This window comes from Mirounga leonina, unplaced genomic scaffold, assembly GCF_011800145.1.
Source record: "Mirounga leonina isolate KUSES-001 unplaced genomic scaffold, KU_Mleo_1.0 Mir_168, whole genome shotgun sequence".
NCBI classification, from domain to species: domain Eukaryota; kingdom Metazoa; phylum Chordata; class Mammalia; order Carnivora; family Phocidae; genus Mirounga; species Mirounga leonina.
The window spans coordinates 39819724-39840129 of record NW_023270426.1 but is presented as its reverse complement, the minus strand read 5'-3'; the positions used below and the strand labels follow the sequence as shown (position 1 = coordinate 39840129).

Genomic DNA, 20406 nt, shown 5'->3' with positions numbered 1-20406 from the left:
ATAATACAATCTTCAGGCTTATACTAATACCTGACTGAAAGAAAACAGCTCTCATAGTACCAGATAAAACAGGTAAATGCCTTACATTTTCGCAGATGTCCTTTTCATTTCTTCATTAATTCTAAGATACCTCACATTTTTTTAAAAGATTTTATTTTTAAGTAAACTCTATACCCAACATGGGGCTCGAACTCACAACCCCAGGATCCAGAGTCACATGCTGTACCAACTGAGCCAGCCTGGTACCCCAAGATACCTAGCATTTTTAACATCACTAAACTGGTCAATTCACAGTATTAGTGAACTAACAGAATGTGCTTCAAACAAACAAGTGTTTTCAGAGTTGACTTTTATAGACATAATAATAATGTAAATATGTATTGCAGTTATAAAGGACTTATGCACTCTAACTTTGATACAAGTTCACAGTAGAGGAGTCCCAAAACGGAGCAGAGAGAGGAAAACAAAATCCAGTTGTTTTTCAAGATTCAAAGTAGACTTGATGGAAATTAAGTATGAAAGACATAAAAAGGTCAAATCTTATAACAAAGTTTGCTTCTCTTTGATTTAGGACTTACCATCCAAAAGTTACTTTCAAGGTTAAATAAAAGATAACAGATGGAAATTTTAGTTTGAATAACTAAAAGCACTTTACTCATTGCCATTTATTTCCCTTTGAAGAAATATAGTTATATAGTTAGTTTTTAAGGAAAATTCCCTATAAAAGATCATTTCTGGGGCGCCTGGGTGGCTCAGATGGTTAACCGTCTGCCTTCGGCTCAGGTCGTGATCCCAGGGTCCTGGGATCGAGTCCCGCATCGGGCTCTCTGCTCCTTGGGAGCCTGCTTCTCCCTCTGCCTCTCTCTCTCTCTCTCTGTCTCTCATGAATAAATAAATAAAATCTTTTTTAAAAAAATCATTTCTGTTTGAAGTAACACAATGTACTATTGTTTGAAACTATGAGAGTCATTTTACATTTGATTCCTGTATACACCAACTTAGACGTAAAATAGATCACTGTGATATTTTTAATAACGCAAGCCCCTTGTAAAAAGTGACTTGAGTTTAGAAAAATAAATTTGCATTCATCTGTGTTTGCTGTTCTCAGATTTTCTCTTTGGTCTTTGAAATATAAAATACTTGTAGGACTAGACAAGGTCTATCATTGCACTGACCATGGCTTTCCCTTATTCACTTTCTCCCACATCCCCTTCTTTCAGGTCATTTTCAATGTTGGGAAGTAAGAGTCCCCTATAATAGATGGGTGTAGCTGTGCCAGGCATCACAGCAAGGCACCTGTGAACATCACAGCTCTGGATAGCCTCATCTCTGTAGCCCTCAATGGCACTGGCTCAGTTCTCATACCGCATGCCCTGGAGAGGAGCAACTGCTCTAGGCAAACTCATGTTCTTGGTTGGTTCACACTTCTGGAGGCTATGTTTGCTCATTTATTTGTCTATAGTAATTGTTTCTATTTATCTTTTTACTTAAGCACGTGGCTTCCCTTATGTAATACACTTAAAATTGTTTTTGGAATTCTCCTGTGTATTTTCAATATTATTTAAGCTTTCTAACTTCTTGTACAAAGTCTTACCTATGAATGTTTGATGTGGTAGCCTGATTTTTTTACTATTTACTCCTGCATATTGTGGCTTGCATTTTCTCTAATGGCAAGATGTATAGCTGAAGGCAAGAAGTCTCCACTGACCCCAGACATTTCCCCTAGTGCTGTTTTCCTCCCTGTTTCATCTCATTTCTATTGCTTTAGACATTATATTCTTCCCTAACATGATCAGGGCCTGCACACATGTTCACTTGCTGAAAAACTTGGGTAAGGCTGAAAGCGAAATTTAAGTGCATTCCTGTTGTATTAATGATTTGTGTGTCACAGGTCCTGTTTCACTTCACAAATATTTTGTCCTAAATAGCTTTTTAACAGTCATAACATTATGCATCTTTACAAGGTATTATGCTTAAAATGCTTTTGGAAAAAAATTAAGCCTTTTTAAATGACAGTAATCATCCCTATTTTATAAGACTTTCTGATATTACTATTCCCATTGTTTTTACTTGAGGAAATTAATAAGCTATACAGTTTTTTATAACTCATATCTGAAAGATTTGCTCTTTGGTTCTACAACACTTTGTATATAATTAGAAGAAAAGCTTCGGGGCCTCCTAGGTGGTTTAGTCAGTTAAGCCTATGACTTCACCTCAGGTCATGATCTCAGGGTCCTGGCATTGAGCCCTGTGTGGGGCTCCTCGTTCAGGGGGGAGTCTGCTTCCACCTCTCCCTCTCCCTTTGCCCCTCTTCCTGCTCATGCTCTCTCTCTCTCAAATAAATAAGTAAAATCTTTTAAAAAAGAAAAAAGAAAGAAAGAAAGAAAAGCTTCTGGGCACCTGGCTGGCTCAGTTGGTAGAGCATGTGACTCTTGATCTTGGGGCCATAAGTTTGAGCCCCACATTGGGTGTAGAAATTATTTGAAAATACAGTCTTTTAAATAAAGGAAACCTTTGATTTAGTTAGACACTTTCCATGGAAGACATTCCTATTAATATCTAATGAGTGGTAGAAAACCCCTCCAAGGAGGGGTGCCTGTGTGGCTCAGTCAGTTAGGTATCTGACTCTTGGTTTTGGTGTGGGTCACGATCTCCCAGTCATGAGATCCAGCCCTACATGAGGCTTGAGATTCTCTTTCTCCCTCTCCCTCTGCCTCCCCCCACCACTGTCTCTCTCTCTCTCTTGCTCTTGAATAAATAAATAAAATCCTAAAAAAAGAAAAGAAAAGAAAAAATTCCCTCTTGGGATAGTATGATTTCAAATAAATGCAGTATATGTATGCCCCTCCCTACCTTACTGTCACTAGACACAGTTGGTGTAGAAAAATACAGTATTTTAGAGCTGCACATTTTTTTTTTTTTGCTATGTATGTATATAATCCTGTGTTTCCTTGGAACATCTAGTTTTGTTTAGGGCAGAAGTGTCTTCTGGGAAAGACAGAGAAAGGAAGCCTTTGAAAGATAAAAACTAGCAGGAGGCGATGCAGAAGAAGAAAGCGTGTGGGTGGAGCTGATCGGTACACTGGGTGCCAGCTGTTAGATCCAAGGCAGATGGACTTTTCTCTGCCCTGCAAATGCATGTGTCTGGCCAATAATCACACAGCACAATAGCCGAGTCCATCAGTGAGAGGCAGAGCAAAGAGACTTTTTTTTTTTTTTTTTGCTTGTTGCTCTTTAGATGCTATCTACGGTGAAGATTTAAATTAATATTGCTAGTTATATGCTCTACATATTATGGTTTTATAGAGTGTTGTCTTGGTTGCTAGCTACTTTAGATGCTGGGGTTAAGCAAATTGTTGTCTTAGCCACCAACCACATTAGTAGTATAAGCTCTAACTTTTTGGCTTTTTTCTCCCCATTTCCTCTTCGGAAAACTGTTTCTCGGGTAGATGTGATGTGCTATGCTGCTAGGTTAAATTACCCTAGATGTTGTTTAGCCCATTAATCCCAAGGATGCATTTATACCCCTCTTTATACCTCTCTTTTCATTATTGACTCACTCACATATGGTTATAGACTGCTTACTTACCAACTGAATGGTGTAAGACCGGAATCCTGAGTCTTAGGAGTAGATTTGAAAAGACCTAGAAGGTCTTTCTCCTGCTCCCCCATATACTCTTGGTTTAACACATGTCACTCTTTCAAGTGAAATTCAGGTGGTAATTTATGTGCATCGAGTGCCCTCCTCTCTACTTTTAAAATGATCAACTATTCTGTGAAAGGCAATATATTGCCAAATGTTGTTACAAATGAGTTTATAAATAGGAATGTGGCTGCTGAGCAGAAGAACCTGTGGTCTTCAGTTGAACCATCACCATCTCCTAGAATAAGCACAGTGGATAAAGGATTCCATCTGGACTGACTTGCAGTTCGCTGGACTTCGTAATAACTTTCCTGGGGTATATGTTCTTTCAAAATACTTAAAGCCATTTCCTGAGATACAGCTAGAGCAGTGATGCAAGTTGGGTTCTCCTTCCTCTCACTAGACCAGAGAACCTTTGGTAGGAAAATAGATCATCTGTAACTTTTCTTTTAAAGATTATTTATTTGAGAGAGAGAGAGAGAGAGAGCATAAACGGGGGGAGGGGCAGAGTTAGAGGGAGAGGGGAAGCCGATTCCGAGCTGAGCATGGAGCCCGTCATGGGGATCGAACTCACAAGCCTGAGATCATGACCTGAGCTGAAACCAAGAGCAGATCACTCAACCGAATGAGCCACCCAGGCGCACAGGACATCTGTAACTTTTAACTATTGGCTGAAAGTTAAATATTAAATATAAGATCTGATAAATTTAAATTTAGAGACTAAAAGTAAGGGTTATGTTTCCATGCTAAGAACCATCATATTTGATTCTTTGATAAGCAAATTAAAAATCTCTAAACAGGATCCACCCATTTTGGAGAGTTTTAAGTAAATATGTATTGGTAATGACATCTTTGTACTTAAATTTCATGATATGACACCATTAATTTTTTTAACTGTGGAAGAGGGATTACATTAAATAAAAAAACAGGTATAGAATTTGCATGCCAGTAACTTCAGATGTTTAAGAATAAAGTGCAATTAGTATGGCTTTAAATTTGACCAATTAAATTCTGCAGAACATCTGCATATCTCCAGGGGACATGGACACTAAGTTATTAGAATTTTGTTTTTGATTAGGCATCTCTGACTGGCCATGTGCACATTTTATGTTTTTAGTTATAAACTGTAAGTCTTTAGATTTGAAAACATAGTGATTTTTTGTAACTGGATGTAATTATTCCCAACAGGCTTTGAATCAACTTCTTAGCAATGTTTTACAGATTACTTTACAAGATTTATTTTGTTTTACAGATTACTTTAAAAGAAGCTGTATATAAGAGGCTTAATCATATAAAAAGATTCTAAACTCAATCATTTTTCTTTTTGACTTAGTTTAGATTATTTCTACTTGATCTGTATTTTCTACTTTCTAAAGCTAAAAGCTGCATTTTCCTTAGTGCCAAAGTATGTGTTTCAAAATCCATCCTAAGTTAGGTGCATTGGTTTAGAGTTACCCTGTTGCTACTGATTTAAAAAGAAAAAGAAAAAAAATCTGTGAATCTGCCAAGTGTGGGGGTAAAAGTTGGAAGGGGACTTTTATGCTGTTGGAGGGAGATAGATCAGCATTGTCAGAAGATTTGGAATAGATTACTGGTATAGTCAGTTCTTGAGTGTGAAATACCACACTGTCTAATAGAACATTTTAGAAGAAAATTAATAAAAGATGAATGCAAGGAAAAATGTATCTTCATGAAATATAGAGTAATTTCAGCTGTTTATTCAAGGACTTTAATTTTTACTTCATAAAAATTAGTGTTCTGAAATTTTATGAAACTGAAGTGAACCCGAAAATGTCCTAATTCCTAGTTTTTAAGAAGTCTGGAAGGCATGACCAAAATTAAGTCAATTTGTAATTCTTAGCACTTGGTATCTGTCTCGTAAGAAGCACAGTTCCTTATAGTGACTATTCTCTGTTGAATGAGTGAATGAATGAATGAATGAATGACTTGTCAACCACATTTCAGTGGCATGTTCAGTTTGTGTACTATGTAATTTTAAACTAATTACTGGATCCCACCAAAAAGCAAAATAGCCTTAAAAATGAAGATCCAGAACAAAGATATGAGATTATGGATACTTTTTATTTTGTTCCTTGTGATTTTATTTACTTTCCAAATTTTCAACAATAAATGTTATGTAGTTAAGTTTTTCAAGATACATACATGGTTAGAATTTATCTTAGGATCAAATATAAATCTCACCTCTAGTAACTAATTTCTCACCTGCGATTCAAACTGAAGAGGCCTTTCTTTTACATTAAAGGCTACTTTTAAAAAACTAATGTAATTATAACCAAATGACATTTCTAGCGTTAATTTAAAAGAAGTAGAATTTTGTCTTAACCTGTAGAAACAACTGATGTTTCTGACACTGAGGCAAAGTAACATCAGTTCCATTTTATAGTGCTGAAAATGTTTATTCTTTCCTGAAAAACAACCAAGTTATTAAATTGAATGACAACTTCCTTATTGCAAATGTAATCAGATTTTTTTATTATTAAATATAATGATCAAAGATGGGTAAAGTTGTGTAAGTCCTCTGTGTAAGTGGGTGGTTTGAGTCTCCCTCTCCAAGTATAATCATATTTGAATGACTTTTAAAAAATGACTATGTTAACTTACAAAAATAATCCCCTGCTCTCCCTGATAGGAACAACATATTGAACTGGGTGAATAAATATTCTGAGCCACTGTGGCAATTGGTAGTTGAATCCTATGACTAATGGTAGTGATTTTTGTCTAGGTGGATCACATGGACTTAGTTATCTGCCCACTGGAATGACACAATGGAGAGATATCTGATGAATATTGTGGAACATCTGTGAATGGATCACAGCTATGCATGATGTGAATCATTCTTCCCTCAAAAATCTAAAGTTTAATGGTTAAAAAATTCCAAACTGTTGTCACATAAACTGAGATTTGGCCTATTCTAGGGGTTAGGAGGGAATGAATACAACACATATTCTAAACTATTTTGCCAGTAAGTTGTTGGCTATGTTTTAGACCCCTAAATTTAGGAAAACCTAAAAATTTATTGAAAGAGATTAGTAAAAGTCTTGGGTCACTGCAAATAGTAAAATATAACTTCTTCAACTGCTCACCACCACCACGGAGCCTACAGGATTTAATAATTTTCTCAATCAGAGTCCTAGATTCCCCTATCTTGCTTTAGTTAAAAGTATGCATAGCATGATGTCTGAGGCACCCCTACCTCCAGAATATCCATGACTCTTAAAAGGACGTTGGGGGAAGCACTGGTATATGACAGTTTTCTTTACTGAATGATCCTAGTGCATATTGATTTCCCTAATTTGAGATTAAAGTCTTTTCTTTAGGGTACTATTAAAAGCAGCTGAAAAAAAAAAAAAAGTAAAACTGTGGGTTTGTGTGGGCCTAGCTAGGTGTGAAGCTGTGGTTTCCTGGATATTGCTAATGTTGTTTTTATAACTCTGTCTGGAAAATTTAACTTACCTGGTTATAGAGATGGGGTGAGGAAATAGGGGGGTAGTTTATGCTTTTATTTCCAACTCCAGGAGTAACCTGCTACCTCTATATGATCTGAAACATATAGCATTGTTTTCAGTTTTACTTTTTTTCTGATACCTTGGTATACCTGGCTTTGCTTCTTTAGATTCCTTGACACTAAAGAAAAAATGAGACGGCTTAAGGTCTACTCACTCAGGGATGTTTACAAATAACAGTATGTTTGTGTGTGTCTTTGTATTTTGTGAAATGTGAGCAAGTTGTGGTGGATATCTTTGCCAATAAGTAATAAACATATATATAGAATTTTACAAATTTTATAATGAGAATTTTTTAGCAGTGGCAAACAGGTCACACAGACTAATTTTTAAGACTGAGGTAATAATCTTCTGAGTTATTATTTCAAGGAATATATATATATCTGTTTGACAGTGGTGTAATCAACAGGGGGCCAACTCGGTTAAAGCAAACAGACCAATGCAGTCTAAAAGAGGCCTACTGCAATCTCTAAATTCTAGACTTTGTGGGCTTTTAGAAAAATAAATCTATAAATGGAAGAAAAAGAATGAAATGTGTGAATGTGATATGTTCCTAACAAAGATTAAATTGATGGAATTTGTCCTACAAAATATCAAAAAATAAATTTGTCCCTATTGTCTTATTTTTAAATAGATATATAATGATTGTTTTGCATTGAAATGTATATTAATACATTTTATCTGATGATATTTTGGGAAGATGAAGTTTTTTGTTGTTTTTTTTTTTTAAGGTAAGCACGAAGAAGAATATACAAATGGGAATACTAATTGTTTAAAATTACCAATAGTTTCTTTTCTGAACTTGAAAACAGTTATGTTTCTAAATATAAGAACAATAATTTTGCCTAAAATTGCAGTATAATGACCAGGACTTCTCTCCTTTTTAGAGAAGCAGTCAAGTGTTTCTGGAACAGATAAGACAGCAGCGATCCAGTGAGGTTGATTCCCCAGAGGAAAGCTATGCATACCTAACTTATTGGAAAGTAAACTACTCTTTAATTAATGATGTCCTCCTTTTCTCAAGGTGTCCAAAGACAGGAAGTGGTCTGTAAAAGATTGGATGACAACTCTATTGTCCAGAACAATTACTGTGACCCTGAGAGTAAGCCACCTGAAAATCAAAGAACCTGCAACACTGAGCCCTGCCCACCTGAGTAAGTAAGAGTAAGAAGTGAGAATTATTTTCTTTAAGAGAAAAACACTTAGCTATTCATATTTGGAAACACATTCATATATAAGGAAAGGGGGATAAAGCATTTTGGAGGGTAGAATTTCGATATCCCTCTCACGAGCAAAGATTCTTATTTATCCATAGGTTTTAGTTATTAATTCCTTTAAAGCAGGAACTTCAGTAGATTGATCCTGGCATAATGTTGGAAATTATCAGATTTCATCTTGGAGATTGAGATTCATCTTGCAATTGATAGTGTGTTACTTACAATAATAATCAGCATTATTTTTATCTTTTTTATGGTCTATAAAATAATGGTATCTTTAAATAATGGTATCTTAAATTCAGTAAAACACAGTAAATTGGTGTGCAGTCATATCTTTTCCAGATATTTATCCTAAAGGTCTAAAGACTCTTAATATGTTTTGGAAACATTCTGTAATGGAATATCAGAGCTTTAATTTGCTGACCCAGTTTTAAGTTCTGTCACCCTAAGTCATCCTATCTTCTGGGTGCTGGGCACAGGCGTAGAGGTGGACTTCAGTCTCATTCTGTTGATTAATGTAGCAGTTACAGCTCACTGTAAAGGGAGGCACAAGCTTACAGCCCATTCATCTTAATGATGACTTTTTAAAAATTTAAATTTAACAATATGGACCTGCTGTCAGTGAGTCACACTTTATAATCTGTAAGAACAGAAAGATTTCTGGGCTGAGCAAAAAGCATGATTAAGGGCCCCTGGCTGACTCAGTTGGTAGAGCATGCAGCTCTTGATCTCAGGGTCATGAGTTCAAGCCCCACGTTGGGCGTAGAGATTATGTTTTAAAAAAATTAAAAAGAAAAAAGGCAGTGATTACATGAGAAAAGACAAAGATGCTGAAGACAAAGATACTGAGTTGATCATGATCTTTGTAGGGCTTTTGCCTGTTTGACAACTGCAAGACAGAACATGTGTGAATGGCATTTCATCCTTGTTTGAGAAATCAGGGTAACCATTATCTCCTTGGTTAACTAATTATCCCAATTGGAAATTAATAAGGAAAAAGAATATGCAAATGGATTTATATATCTCAAGTTCTTAGAACTGAAGAGGAAAGCTGTACATGCAGTAACAACAGAGGAATTACAATAAAGGATTTATGTCCCTAATGTGGTTAAAGCAAGATGTGTTCATTATCTTTGTTTCAATACAATAATGCCTTATCAACTTTCATTTCCCAAAGTCAGTGTCTGTCTAGACACTGTCACTGGTAGTCTCTTGAAATAGTTTAGGCCAGTGACTACCAGACAAGGAGCACAAGAAATCTAGAGTGAAAGAAGTTTTTATTCTAGGACCTTTATTTTTTTAAGATGTTATTTATTTATTTGAGAGAGAGAATGTGTGCATGCGCGAGAGAGAGCAAAAGAGCACAAGCACAAGCAGGGGGGAAGGGCAGAGGAAGAGAGAGAAGCAGACTGCCCTGCTGAGCAGGGAGCCTGAGGTGGAGCTCCATCCCAGGGCCCTGGGATCATGACCTGAGCTGAAGGCAGACGCTTAACCAACTGAGGCACCCAGGCGCCCTATTTTAGGACTTCTAAAATTTCATGTTTCTTCTTTTCAAAATGTGATCATTATGTAACTAATTTCTTAAAATCCAGACATGGGAAAGTATAGAAATATGACATGTATTACATGTATGATATGTATTACAAAGACATTTGATTTTTTAAAAATTTTTCTCCTTTCTGCCAATTATTTTTATACATTTAACTCAAAAGAAATGGGAAAACTATATAAATTCTAAAAGCTGCATAAAAACCATGGGCAAAATTTTCTTCCTTCCCATATTTCCAGTAACTTTCAACATTATTTTCATATAATTGTACATCTCAACTCATCAAGTTAATTTCCTGACACTCAGGATTTTAAGTATTATGTTTGGTATTTGATCAGCCATTTAAGACCTCTGAGTGGTCCTGGTCACAGCTGTTCTATTTTAGCTTCAACTTTTTTATTTGTTTCAGCTTAAATGCTACTTGAACGTCCTTTGAGATTGCAGTGGTTTGTCATTCCATGCCATGTATTGTGGGCTTGGATATTACATTGTTTTTGTATTTGTGTGTGTGTGTGTGTGTATGTGTGTATGTATACATATGTATAGCATATACATATGTATACATACAGTTTAAGGGTAACTGACATTTGAATTAACATATGTAATTAAAATTAAGTTTCCTATCTCCTTTCCTTTTGTAATTCTAAAATAAAAAATTATTTATTAACTTTTTTTGAGTTTGGAGGCAAGAGGATGGAATTTGAAAAAGAGAGATAAAGAGAATATGAAAAAGAAAATTTGGGCTGACTTTTTCAGAAAGTTAAAAATAGATATTTAAAATATTACTATTTATTAGTCCATTTTTTCTTAGTTCCTTTTTAATTTCTTTTTTATTCTTTTGAATTCAGACTATGAAAAGGAAAATCTCAATTCTTCAGAATGGTGGTTGTATATCATAAAATTCCCAGTAGACATTGGTTTTCTAGAAATAAAAATCTTTGGAAGACTACTGAATTCAATAATACTTTAAATGAGTGTGGAAGAAAGGAAAGGAGATAAGTTTTTTTTCAGATGATGATGTGTTAATCATATTTGTTTTTTGTAATACATATTAAAGCATCAAGTTTTTAAAACACAGATAAGTAAAAATAAGAAAATAAAAAATACCTGTAATACTTAAAATACCACTGTTAATATTTTGAAGTATTTATATCCAGTCTTTTTTCTATGTTTACATAGACATATATATATAACAAAATGGTATTATACTATTTCTGATGCTTTGTAGTTAGTTCCCAACATATATTTTTTTAAAGATTTTATTTATTTATTTGACAGAGACACAGCGAGAGAGGGAACATAAGCAGGGGGAGTGGGAGAGGGAGCAGCAGGCCTCCTGCAGAGCAGGGAGCCCGATGCGGGGCTCGATCCCAGGACCCTGGGATCATGACCTGAGCCGAAGGCAGACACTTAACAACTGAGCCACCCAGGCGCCCCAGTTCTCAAAATATTTTGAACATTAAATATCTACTATAACATTTAGTAGATATGTCGTTGCTTAATTAATTTGTTTTCCACTGTTGAACAATTTGGGCTGGGTCTTAGATTTTGATCCCTTAAGATACCACAGCATTAACAATTTTTGCTATTAAAACTTTGCTCTCTATATGTTCTTATGGCAAATAAATGGTAATAAAATTCCTTGTTCAAATGGAAATATATTTTAGTCTGTGAAACATTGTCAGATTGTTCTCCAGAGATAATGTATGAATATATATTCCCACTAACAGTGTATTAGAATGTCATTTCCCTGAACTGCACTACACTGGATATTATTATTTTTATTTTATTTTATTTTATTTTATTTTATTTTATTTTATTTTAGAGAGACTGAGTGAGCAGGGTAGGGAAAGGGGCAGAGGGAAAGGGAAAAAGAGAGATTCTTCAGCAGCCTCCATGCACAGTGTGAGCCCAAAGCAGGGCTTGATCTCACAACCCTGAGATCATGACCTGAGCCAAAATCAATAGTTGGACACTTAACTGACTGAGCCACCCAGGCACCCCTGGATATTATTATATTAGAAACAATCTTTGATTATGTTATGGGGGAAAAAAGCCTTGATACCTAATTGTTGTTTTATGTTGTATATCTTGGATTGCAGATGAGACTGAACATTGAAAAATTATGTTCAGTGGCCATTTGTATTATTTCTTTTTGCTTTTCGCCTCCATGGCCTAACCTATACCATTTTTCTACTGAAGTGTTTATCATTTTGTTACTGATTTCTGTGAACTCTTAATGTATTAAGGATATTAATTCTTTTACCTGTTTCAAATATTTTTTCCTAGTTTGTCATATATTTTCCATATTATTTATGGTTTTATGATCCATTTTTACTTATAGAAGTCTTAAATATTACATAGAAAAACTATCAAACCTTTCTTTCTTTCTTAGGTATAATGTTTAGGAAGATTGTACTTTCAAAGTTTCTTCTTTTTTTTTTAATGTAAACTTTAATCTATTTGAAATATATTTGCCTACTTTGAGGAAAGGATCTATATTTATTTTCAAATTCCCAGTACCATTATTAAAATTCCAAGTGGTATTTTTTAAATCAGAAATTATCTTTTTAAATAATGAAATACTTCAAATGTCTCCTTAGTCATATTGGAGACTTTATAAGAAGGGTATGAAAGAATAGAGGGCAGTAAGATTTATCTTTGTGCTTTATAAAGAAAATGATGGGACTGGGAAGAATAGATGAAGAGACATTGGTAGAGAAATATTAATAGTAAGTTTATTTGGAAGACCTTGAAGGGCAGAGGAAGCCTTGCTGGGAAAAAATTAATGTGCTCATAGCAGCAACTCTTTTGTGAGAAACAGTATAGTAGTCAAGATGGTAAAGTGACTAGGGACAGGAAAAAAACAAGAATTCAAGAGGCATTGAGTGAAAATGGTGGGATTCCTGACAAAGGCTTAAATAATTGGAAAAAGGAAAAGGGAGGGGTTGATATTAAAGACCATGACTGATAAGAAGCTAGTGCCCCACCATGAGAAAAGGAAGTAATGCTGAGCTGGAATCCAAAGAGAATGACCAAGAGTTCAGTTTTGACCATGCTATCTTTCTATGGCAAGAATGTTTCTATATATGGCCTCATGTGAAGAATTCTTGGATAGTGAATATTATTCCTGTATGATACTGTGGTTTTTAAAGTTGTGAAAATAAGAGGGGTGAAAACAATAGAGTATTATACATTGTGATAATACTGTGACCACGAACTAAATAACATTTTTTTAAGCAACTGCAATGTGAAAGGCATTGTGTTTTGGGAGAAATGGCTCCCTTGCCTAAGGACAATGTAATTGGGTAAATACATATAAAAATAACTATAGTTTAGGCAAAACATATTCAGCACAATAAGAGAGTTATAAACAAAAGTGCTAAAGGATGCTTGGGCTGGGGAGAAATTTTTGCTCGGGTGTTAGGTTTTATTTCATGGTATCTTTTATGATATAATGTTTAACAATTATATTGAGTCATTGTACCTCACCCAAGGACAACTATAATCTGTTATTTTGAGTTTAGAGGAAGTTTCATCAGAGTCCTCTATAAAATTCCAGAATTTAAGAGCTGGGAACAATCATAGAAATCATGTAGGCCACCTCCCATCATGATGAGAGTATGCTAATCTCTGGTGATGTTTTCTCATTGTACACACATCACTGACATTGTAAGTTACAAATCAAATGTCTGGTGGCACCTAAATACTTACAATACTTAGTACTTGCTTGTTTCATTGCCACAATCTTAATTGTTGTAATTTCAGAGATGTTTATTAAATTCATTTTTTTTTTCAATTTAGAAAAATCTCAACTGTGAAATGTCTAGGGCATAGAGGCTTATACTTGATATTAGTTTTACTTTCCAATTAGCTGAGGAATGAGCAGATTTTCTTTTCTTTTTTACCAACTTAATGTTTAGCAATTTTTTCTAAAACCTATTTTAAAATCTAACAAAGTTCTAGTATCTTCATAAGTAATTAATAGGTTACGTATTTGAATCTCTCTTTGAATAAAGATGTTATTGTGAGATTATGAAGATTTTTTAAAAATTTTGCTATGTTGGGCGCCTAGGTGGCTCAGATGGTTAAGCATCTGCCTTCGGCTCAGGTCATGATCCCAGGGTCCTGGGATCGAGTCCCACATCAGGCTCCCTGCTCCTTGGGAGCCTGCTTCTCCCTCTGCCTCTCTCTCTCTGTCTCTCCTGAATAAATAAATAAAATCTTAAAAAAAATTTTTTTTGCTATGTTGCATTTATTGATAATTAGATGCTTGACACTAGGACAAAGGCTGGGAAATCTAGCTCTCTTTTTTAATCCAAACATCTAATATCAGTTTATTTTCATATGTTCTGCCATTTCCCTTTAAGTTAAAAAGCAAAAATAATATCCCGCTTTTATGCTCGGTTCTTTCTTCAAACATATTCTGGTTAACCTAGGTTTGGGGAAAATATTTTATAATGTCTCCCTTGTTCCTTGCCCCCAATAATATTCTTGTTTGTCCTATTAATGTACAGACACTATGGGTCAAGATTACACAGTCTGCACACACCACTCTTACTTCAGACACTCAAACATGAATTCCACTAGTTGTTAATGTCTAACGGATATGAAGACACTTGTGAGGATGAAGACAATTTGATCACTGGGGAAGAGCTCAGAAAGAAGCATTCCTAGTATTGTTCAGACTGTAACAATTCAGCCATTGATATTTTCAGAGAGAATTTTCGTATTCATATTCTTACCACCAAATCTAGAGTAAATAGGAAGAAGGTCATCAGATGGTCAAACACAATGGGAAGAGTGAAGGTGAAGGAAGTCGTATGTCTTAAACTGGACAGAGGAATAGAGAAAATGTGATGAGTAGATGCAGTGGCAAAATTGCAAAACTATTTAAATAACTCTGGTGTGATTTAATCCTTTAGAGAGACATGGGAAGTGATGATTTGGTGAGCAATAAAGATGGAATAGGGACTGAAATCAGAGTTCAAGTCAGAAGGGAAATTGGGAGGGTGGTTAATACTTCTACTTTCATACATTCCAAATTAAATGCTAGACTGATACATCTAGACTAAGAGATGGTTGGCAATAAAGGAGAGGACAAAGAATAAAAAGGCGGAGGTGGACCTAACCTTGTGCAGCAAAAAACAGCAACACCTCCTGAATCACTGCTGTTACTCTGGGCACCTGTGTTTAATTTGAAGGCCTCCATCCCTCTTACATTATGAGGCCTAATGAGATCATGGCTGGATGTGGTATGACTGGACTTTTTGTGGCTGAGTTCTACACATTTCTGTTTTATCCCCTAATCTTGGTGATGAAATCACTGTTGCGAATTGAATCAGAGTTTCACTATGGCTGGCATGCAAGTTATTATTCTCAGTACACATTTTCCTCTTTACCAAAAATGGTACTAACAACTTGGGATCATGTTCATCTGTGGAAAACAAAATGGAAAGAATATGAATATCACTTTAAATCTCCTCTGGAAAATGACTTAGGAAAAAAAATTAATATCAGATTCTCAGGATTAAATTATCATTCTTTAAGTGAATTTTAGGTTGAAAATTTTTAAGTTTTGGAAAGATGTATTCTAAGTTTGAGAAACTGGTTAATTACAGTATTTCTAAAAGCTGATTTCCCTCCATAACTAAAGATAATACAAATAATAGTGAACAAAGGCGGTTGTTGCCTATTTGGCTAACTACAGGCTCAAATGCGGAACCTAGGATTCTGACTTCACTGTGATGTTATCTCTCACATATAAAACTGGCACAATTAACTAGAGAAATTTGTTCTTAAGCTTTCATACTCTTCTGTCTGGAGAGTCTCTTACCTAAGAGTATGAGCATATCCACTGAGGATAGTTGCATAATTTATAATCACGGATTGGAGAAAATGACTTGTGACCTCATGCTTGTGACCTAGATCTTACTATTTAGCGGAGTTAAAAATGAAATTCAGGGGAGACAGTAACTGCTGGGGGATCTAGTCCTAGTTACAACATTGCTCTTGTCGTGATTTTGGAGAACCATTTTCCTCACACTAATCTTACTTCCTCTTCTATAAAACAAGTGCAATGCCTTGAATATAGTTGGCATTCAGCATATATTTATGAAATTAAATGCAATAATATATCAATCAGTACTCTGGTTGGAAATAACACAACTTCGACTTTAGCTACTTTCTGCACAGAAGAGGGTTTGTTGGTTTACTTAACAAAGCTGAGTGAAGGGCAACGGTGGATCTCATTTAAGGTGGATCTCATTTAAGGAATGGCCCCAGGACTCAAACACCATCAGGGCTCTCTAGCTTCTCTGCATTCTTTCACATCAGCTAATTCCACTTGACAGGGCACAGGGCCACCAGCAGCTCTTGTATCTTTATGCACTTTTGTGACAAGAAGGGAAAGGCCCCCTTTTGCTCTAGTGGAGATAGAAAAATTTTAAAGCCAAATTCTCATTGGTCTGATTTTGATTCACACTTTTTGACCAAATAATGTGCTTCAGAGAGTGAGTTCTGCACAAGTTTCACATACATACCCACATGCACATACATATACACACCCTGAAATTACATATATATGAAAGTTCATTGATGACGTTAGGGAAAAAGAGTGGTTCACCTATAAACATGAAACATGTTCATTTTGTTTTTGGTTTCTTCCCACGTTAGCTGCTTAGAAGCTGTTTTCAGGAGCAGAGGGATCAAAACAAGGGACCTCCATATTTTCACAGAGCTGGCTCAGACTTTTCTCTTAGTGCAGGTGTTTAAAGACTCCTGCATCTTCAGGATGGATGCCTGGGCTCTCTCTGCCCCTTAAGCATAGTAAAGGCCTTCTATCTTCTGCAGAGCCTGACATTCATTTCCAAAAATCAAAAAACAAATCCCTAGCTCCTTTAATGTGGTTTTAGCACAAAATCCTTGATTATAGGAGAACCTGCCTCAATGTGATAATAAATAAAGCTACTGTTTCTTGTTTGTTGAATATCAGACACAAAATTAGAAGCTTTCAGTGGTGTCCTAAAGCAAGCTAACTGGCTCCTGAAATCCCGTTATTAGCATATCTTCTCTTAATATGTTCAGCATGTCAAGGATGTAAGTTGAAATTGGTGATAGGTATTCACATCACAAAATTGGTAAATGCAACAAATCAAGACCCTTGCCCTCCCATAAAGATCCAGTTGTTAAACACTTAACCAGCACATGACCGGGAGCTTCATATTTATTACTTAATCCTCATGACAGTGTCATGATTTATATTGTTATCTTCATTTTAAAAATTAATTTAGAAAAGGGGAGATATCAATGTGGTTCTTGCAACATATGTTCTTGCATTACTTGTTTGGACCTGACTTCTGTCTGCTCCAAAGCCCACACACTACAGCTGACAGTGTGTTATCTTTTCCTTAGCAGCTCTTCCATTGGTCATTTGTCACATCAACCAACACTGAAATGTCAGCTCTTTTAGGAAGAGAATGTCCATTGATGAAAGTGCTTTCACTCAGCTCAAAATCTCTGGCTACACTGAGGAAATGTCTTTCTGTGTTTCTTCCACTTCTTGCTGCAGGTGGTTCATTGGGGATTGGTTGGAGTGTAGCAAGACTTGTGATGGTGGAATGCGCACCAGGGCAGTGCTCTGCATCAGGAAGATTGGACCTTCTGAGGAGGAGACACTGGACTACAGTGGTTGTTTAACACACCGGCCTATTGAAAAGGAGCCCTGCAACAACCAGTCATGTCCACCTCAGTGGGTGGCTTTGGACTGGTCAGAAGTAAGGAAACCTGAGGCTGTATGTTCTGAGATCCAAAGCATTTAATACTAAGGACACCTAAGCATGTGAACGCCTTAGAATTCAACAAGTAGGACTCAATAACAGTAAATTTGGTCCTGTTTTTTTTTTATTGCTGCTTGTCAGGAAGTAAGGTTTTTTGGGGTTAGGGAAATCAACGAGAAACTAGACATCAATTTGATTAAAAATAAACCTAAAGTGAATTTGAAAAAATATAATAGTGAGTACTCACGTAAGTGGTTTTTCTCCTTCTTTGCTATTCTTGAGCAGCAAAATAAGCTCAGAATTAGTGATATATCTTTTTTCCCCACATAATGTTGTAGCCTAACTATGTAATTCATACATATGAATATTTATCAATTTTTAATCACATATTAGATATCTAAATATGTTTTAATTGCTTCTATTGCATCTGGGGAAGAAACATGGATTTGAGGGTTATAATATACCAGAAAGTCAAATTCAGATTTTATCATTACCTCTGCTTATATGATCAGTGAGGGAGACCTAAGAAAATGTTTTTCTGACATAACATGTGTATAAAAGAGCCTAAAACAATCCAAAGGACTCAGAAAAATGGTCTTATGAAAAATGAGGTAAGGGGTAGAGTTAATTCTTGACTCCTCATTCTGCCTAAGACATACACATATAAACACCATACCATTCCACATTTCCCAAAGAAAAGTTAAATTCTTCCGTAGTATTGGTTAATATTAAAAAGAATGAGTACCTGGCTATATAACTAAAGGTCATTCTTCCAATTTAGCAAAACAGGATGCATTTCCTGATGGAAGCATTGTGGTACTTGCTTTGGGTATTTCCTGTAGACTTCATAAGTTTGTAAAAAATAAATAAATAAATAAACAGAAAATATACATTGTTCTTTAGGAACCCCCTGGATGTAACTTTTCCCCCTCTGAATCTTACTTCTAGAGTGGCCTTATTTTACTAGAGGCATGGGCCTAAAAGAGGGACTGTGTTTAAGATGGTACATGGAAATGGGAGATTCTGACCAGTTGTGATTACCTATGGAATCTGTGGTGGGATTGGGAGGGTTCTTCCAAGTTTCCTGGCCAAACTCCAGCTTCAGTAATTACATCTGCCTACCTAACTTTTGTGTTTCAATCAAATGTAGAGATATTCTTGGTATTATTCACTGGATGGTTATGGAAAACAGTAGGAACTCTTCTGTCCCTTAAAAGTGGGTGGATTAACTCCTAAATTGATTTGGAAGATAAAACCTACTGATAAAGAATAGACATTCTACAGAGTTGTACATATGTTGGTAATTATTCTACCTGAAATTCAGTGCCCAAGACCCTCATAGAAGTTCATAAATATTGAGAATGATGACAAATTTGTTATTGGAAAATCATAATGGAAGACCTGACATTTGCCTTCAACAGTTTTAGGGTTTTAGGTCAAGCCCCTACGTCTAATTCAGTGCTAACTAAACACACGCACTATGAATAATACAAAGGAATCCTGTAAGCTTGGGAAAGTAGATGTCCATGAAACAACTAGAGAATAATATAAGGTAGTGTTAAATAAAATGGTGGATTGTGAGGTATAAATGTGTAAGTGATATAGAAATTTAGAGCTGAGAAGGTCAGAATAGACTGAGGTAGGATCAGAGAGCTTTTTACTTGATAGGAGTTAAACTGAATGTTGGAATATGGGATATGAAATAGGGAAGAGAATAGAGAAACTGGAGAAGATATTCCTGATGGTAGGATAGAGTTATTTATTCAGTTACTTATTGAACAACTGAACATAAACACAAAGATCTTATGGTGAAAGTAGGGTGGGGAAGAGGGTTTGTTTTAAAGAATAAATGGAAAATAAGATTGAGTAAAGTAGTAATAGATAATAAGAAGGATTGAATACAGAACCTTAGATGCATCATCTTTCTACCAAAAGTGGAAAAAAGTAGTTAAATTCATAAGCAGAAACAAGAAGAAATTTCTGCCAGCCATGAAAACACTAAAATTACATGCACAGATTTCACATTGATCTCTTGATCTAAACTTTTGTATGTCATTATATTTTTATTTTAACATAAAACAAATATAATCACCTTGAGAAACATGGCATATGTATGTTTATTGTATGTTTCCATTTCAAATACCATTTTAAAGTTTTCTTCTGAAATCAACCTCATATAGGTTGTAATTACCCTGCCCTTCGAATTCTGATTCTTGTTTGATTGTTTGTTTGTTTGTTTGTTTTTAGAGAGTGAGAGAGTGTGCATGCGTGCGTGCGAGTGGGGCAGAGAAGGGCAGAGGGAGAGGAAGAGAGAGAATCAGAAGCAGGCTCCACACCTAGTGCAAAGCCCTACATGGGGCTCCATCTCAGGACCCTGAGATCATGGTCTGAGCCAAAATCAAGAGTCAGATGCTTGGGGCGCCTGGGTGGCTCAGTGGTTAAGCGTCTGCCTTCGGCTCAGGTCATGATCCCAGGGTTGTGGGATCGAGCTCCGCATCGGGCTCCCTGCTTGGCCAGGAACCTGCTTCTCCCTCTCCCACTCCCCCTGCTTGTGTTCCCTCTCTAGCTGTCTCTCTCTCTCTCTCTGTCGAATAAATAAAATAAAATCTTTAAAAAAAAAAAAGAAGAGTCAGATGCTTAACCAACTGAGCCACCCAGGCACCCCTAGAATTTTGATTCTCATCTATCCACTCTT

The 20406-nt window shown here is 35.8% G+C and overlaps 1 protein-coding gene across 1 annotated transcript in view; it reads left to right on the top strand.

Annotated features, from left to right (window-relative positions):
* The window catches only part of ADAMTS6 (ADAM metallopeptidase with thrombospondin type 1 motif 6), a 297675-nt gene that overhangs the window by 252544 nt on the left and 24725 nt on the right, over window positions 1–20406 (top strand). The window contains exons 20-21 of the mRNA XM_035014519.1: window positions 8192–8321; window positions 17504–17708. Coding sequence (XP_034870410.1) covers window positions 8192–8321; window positions 17504–17708 — 335 coding nt within the window. The remainder of the gene's footprint in view (window positions 1–8191; window positions 8322–17503; window positions 17709–20406) is intronic.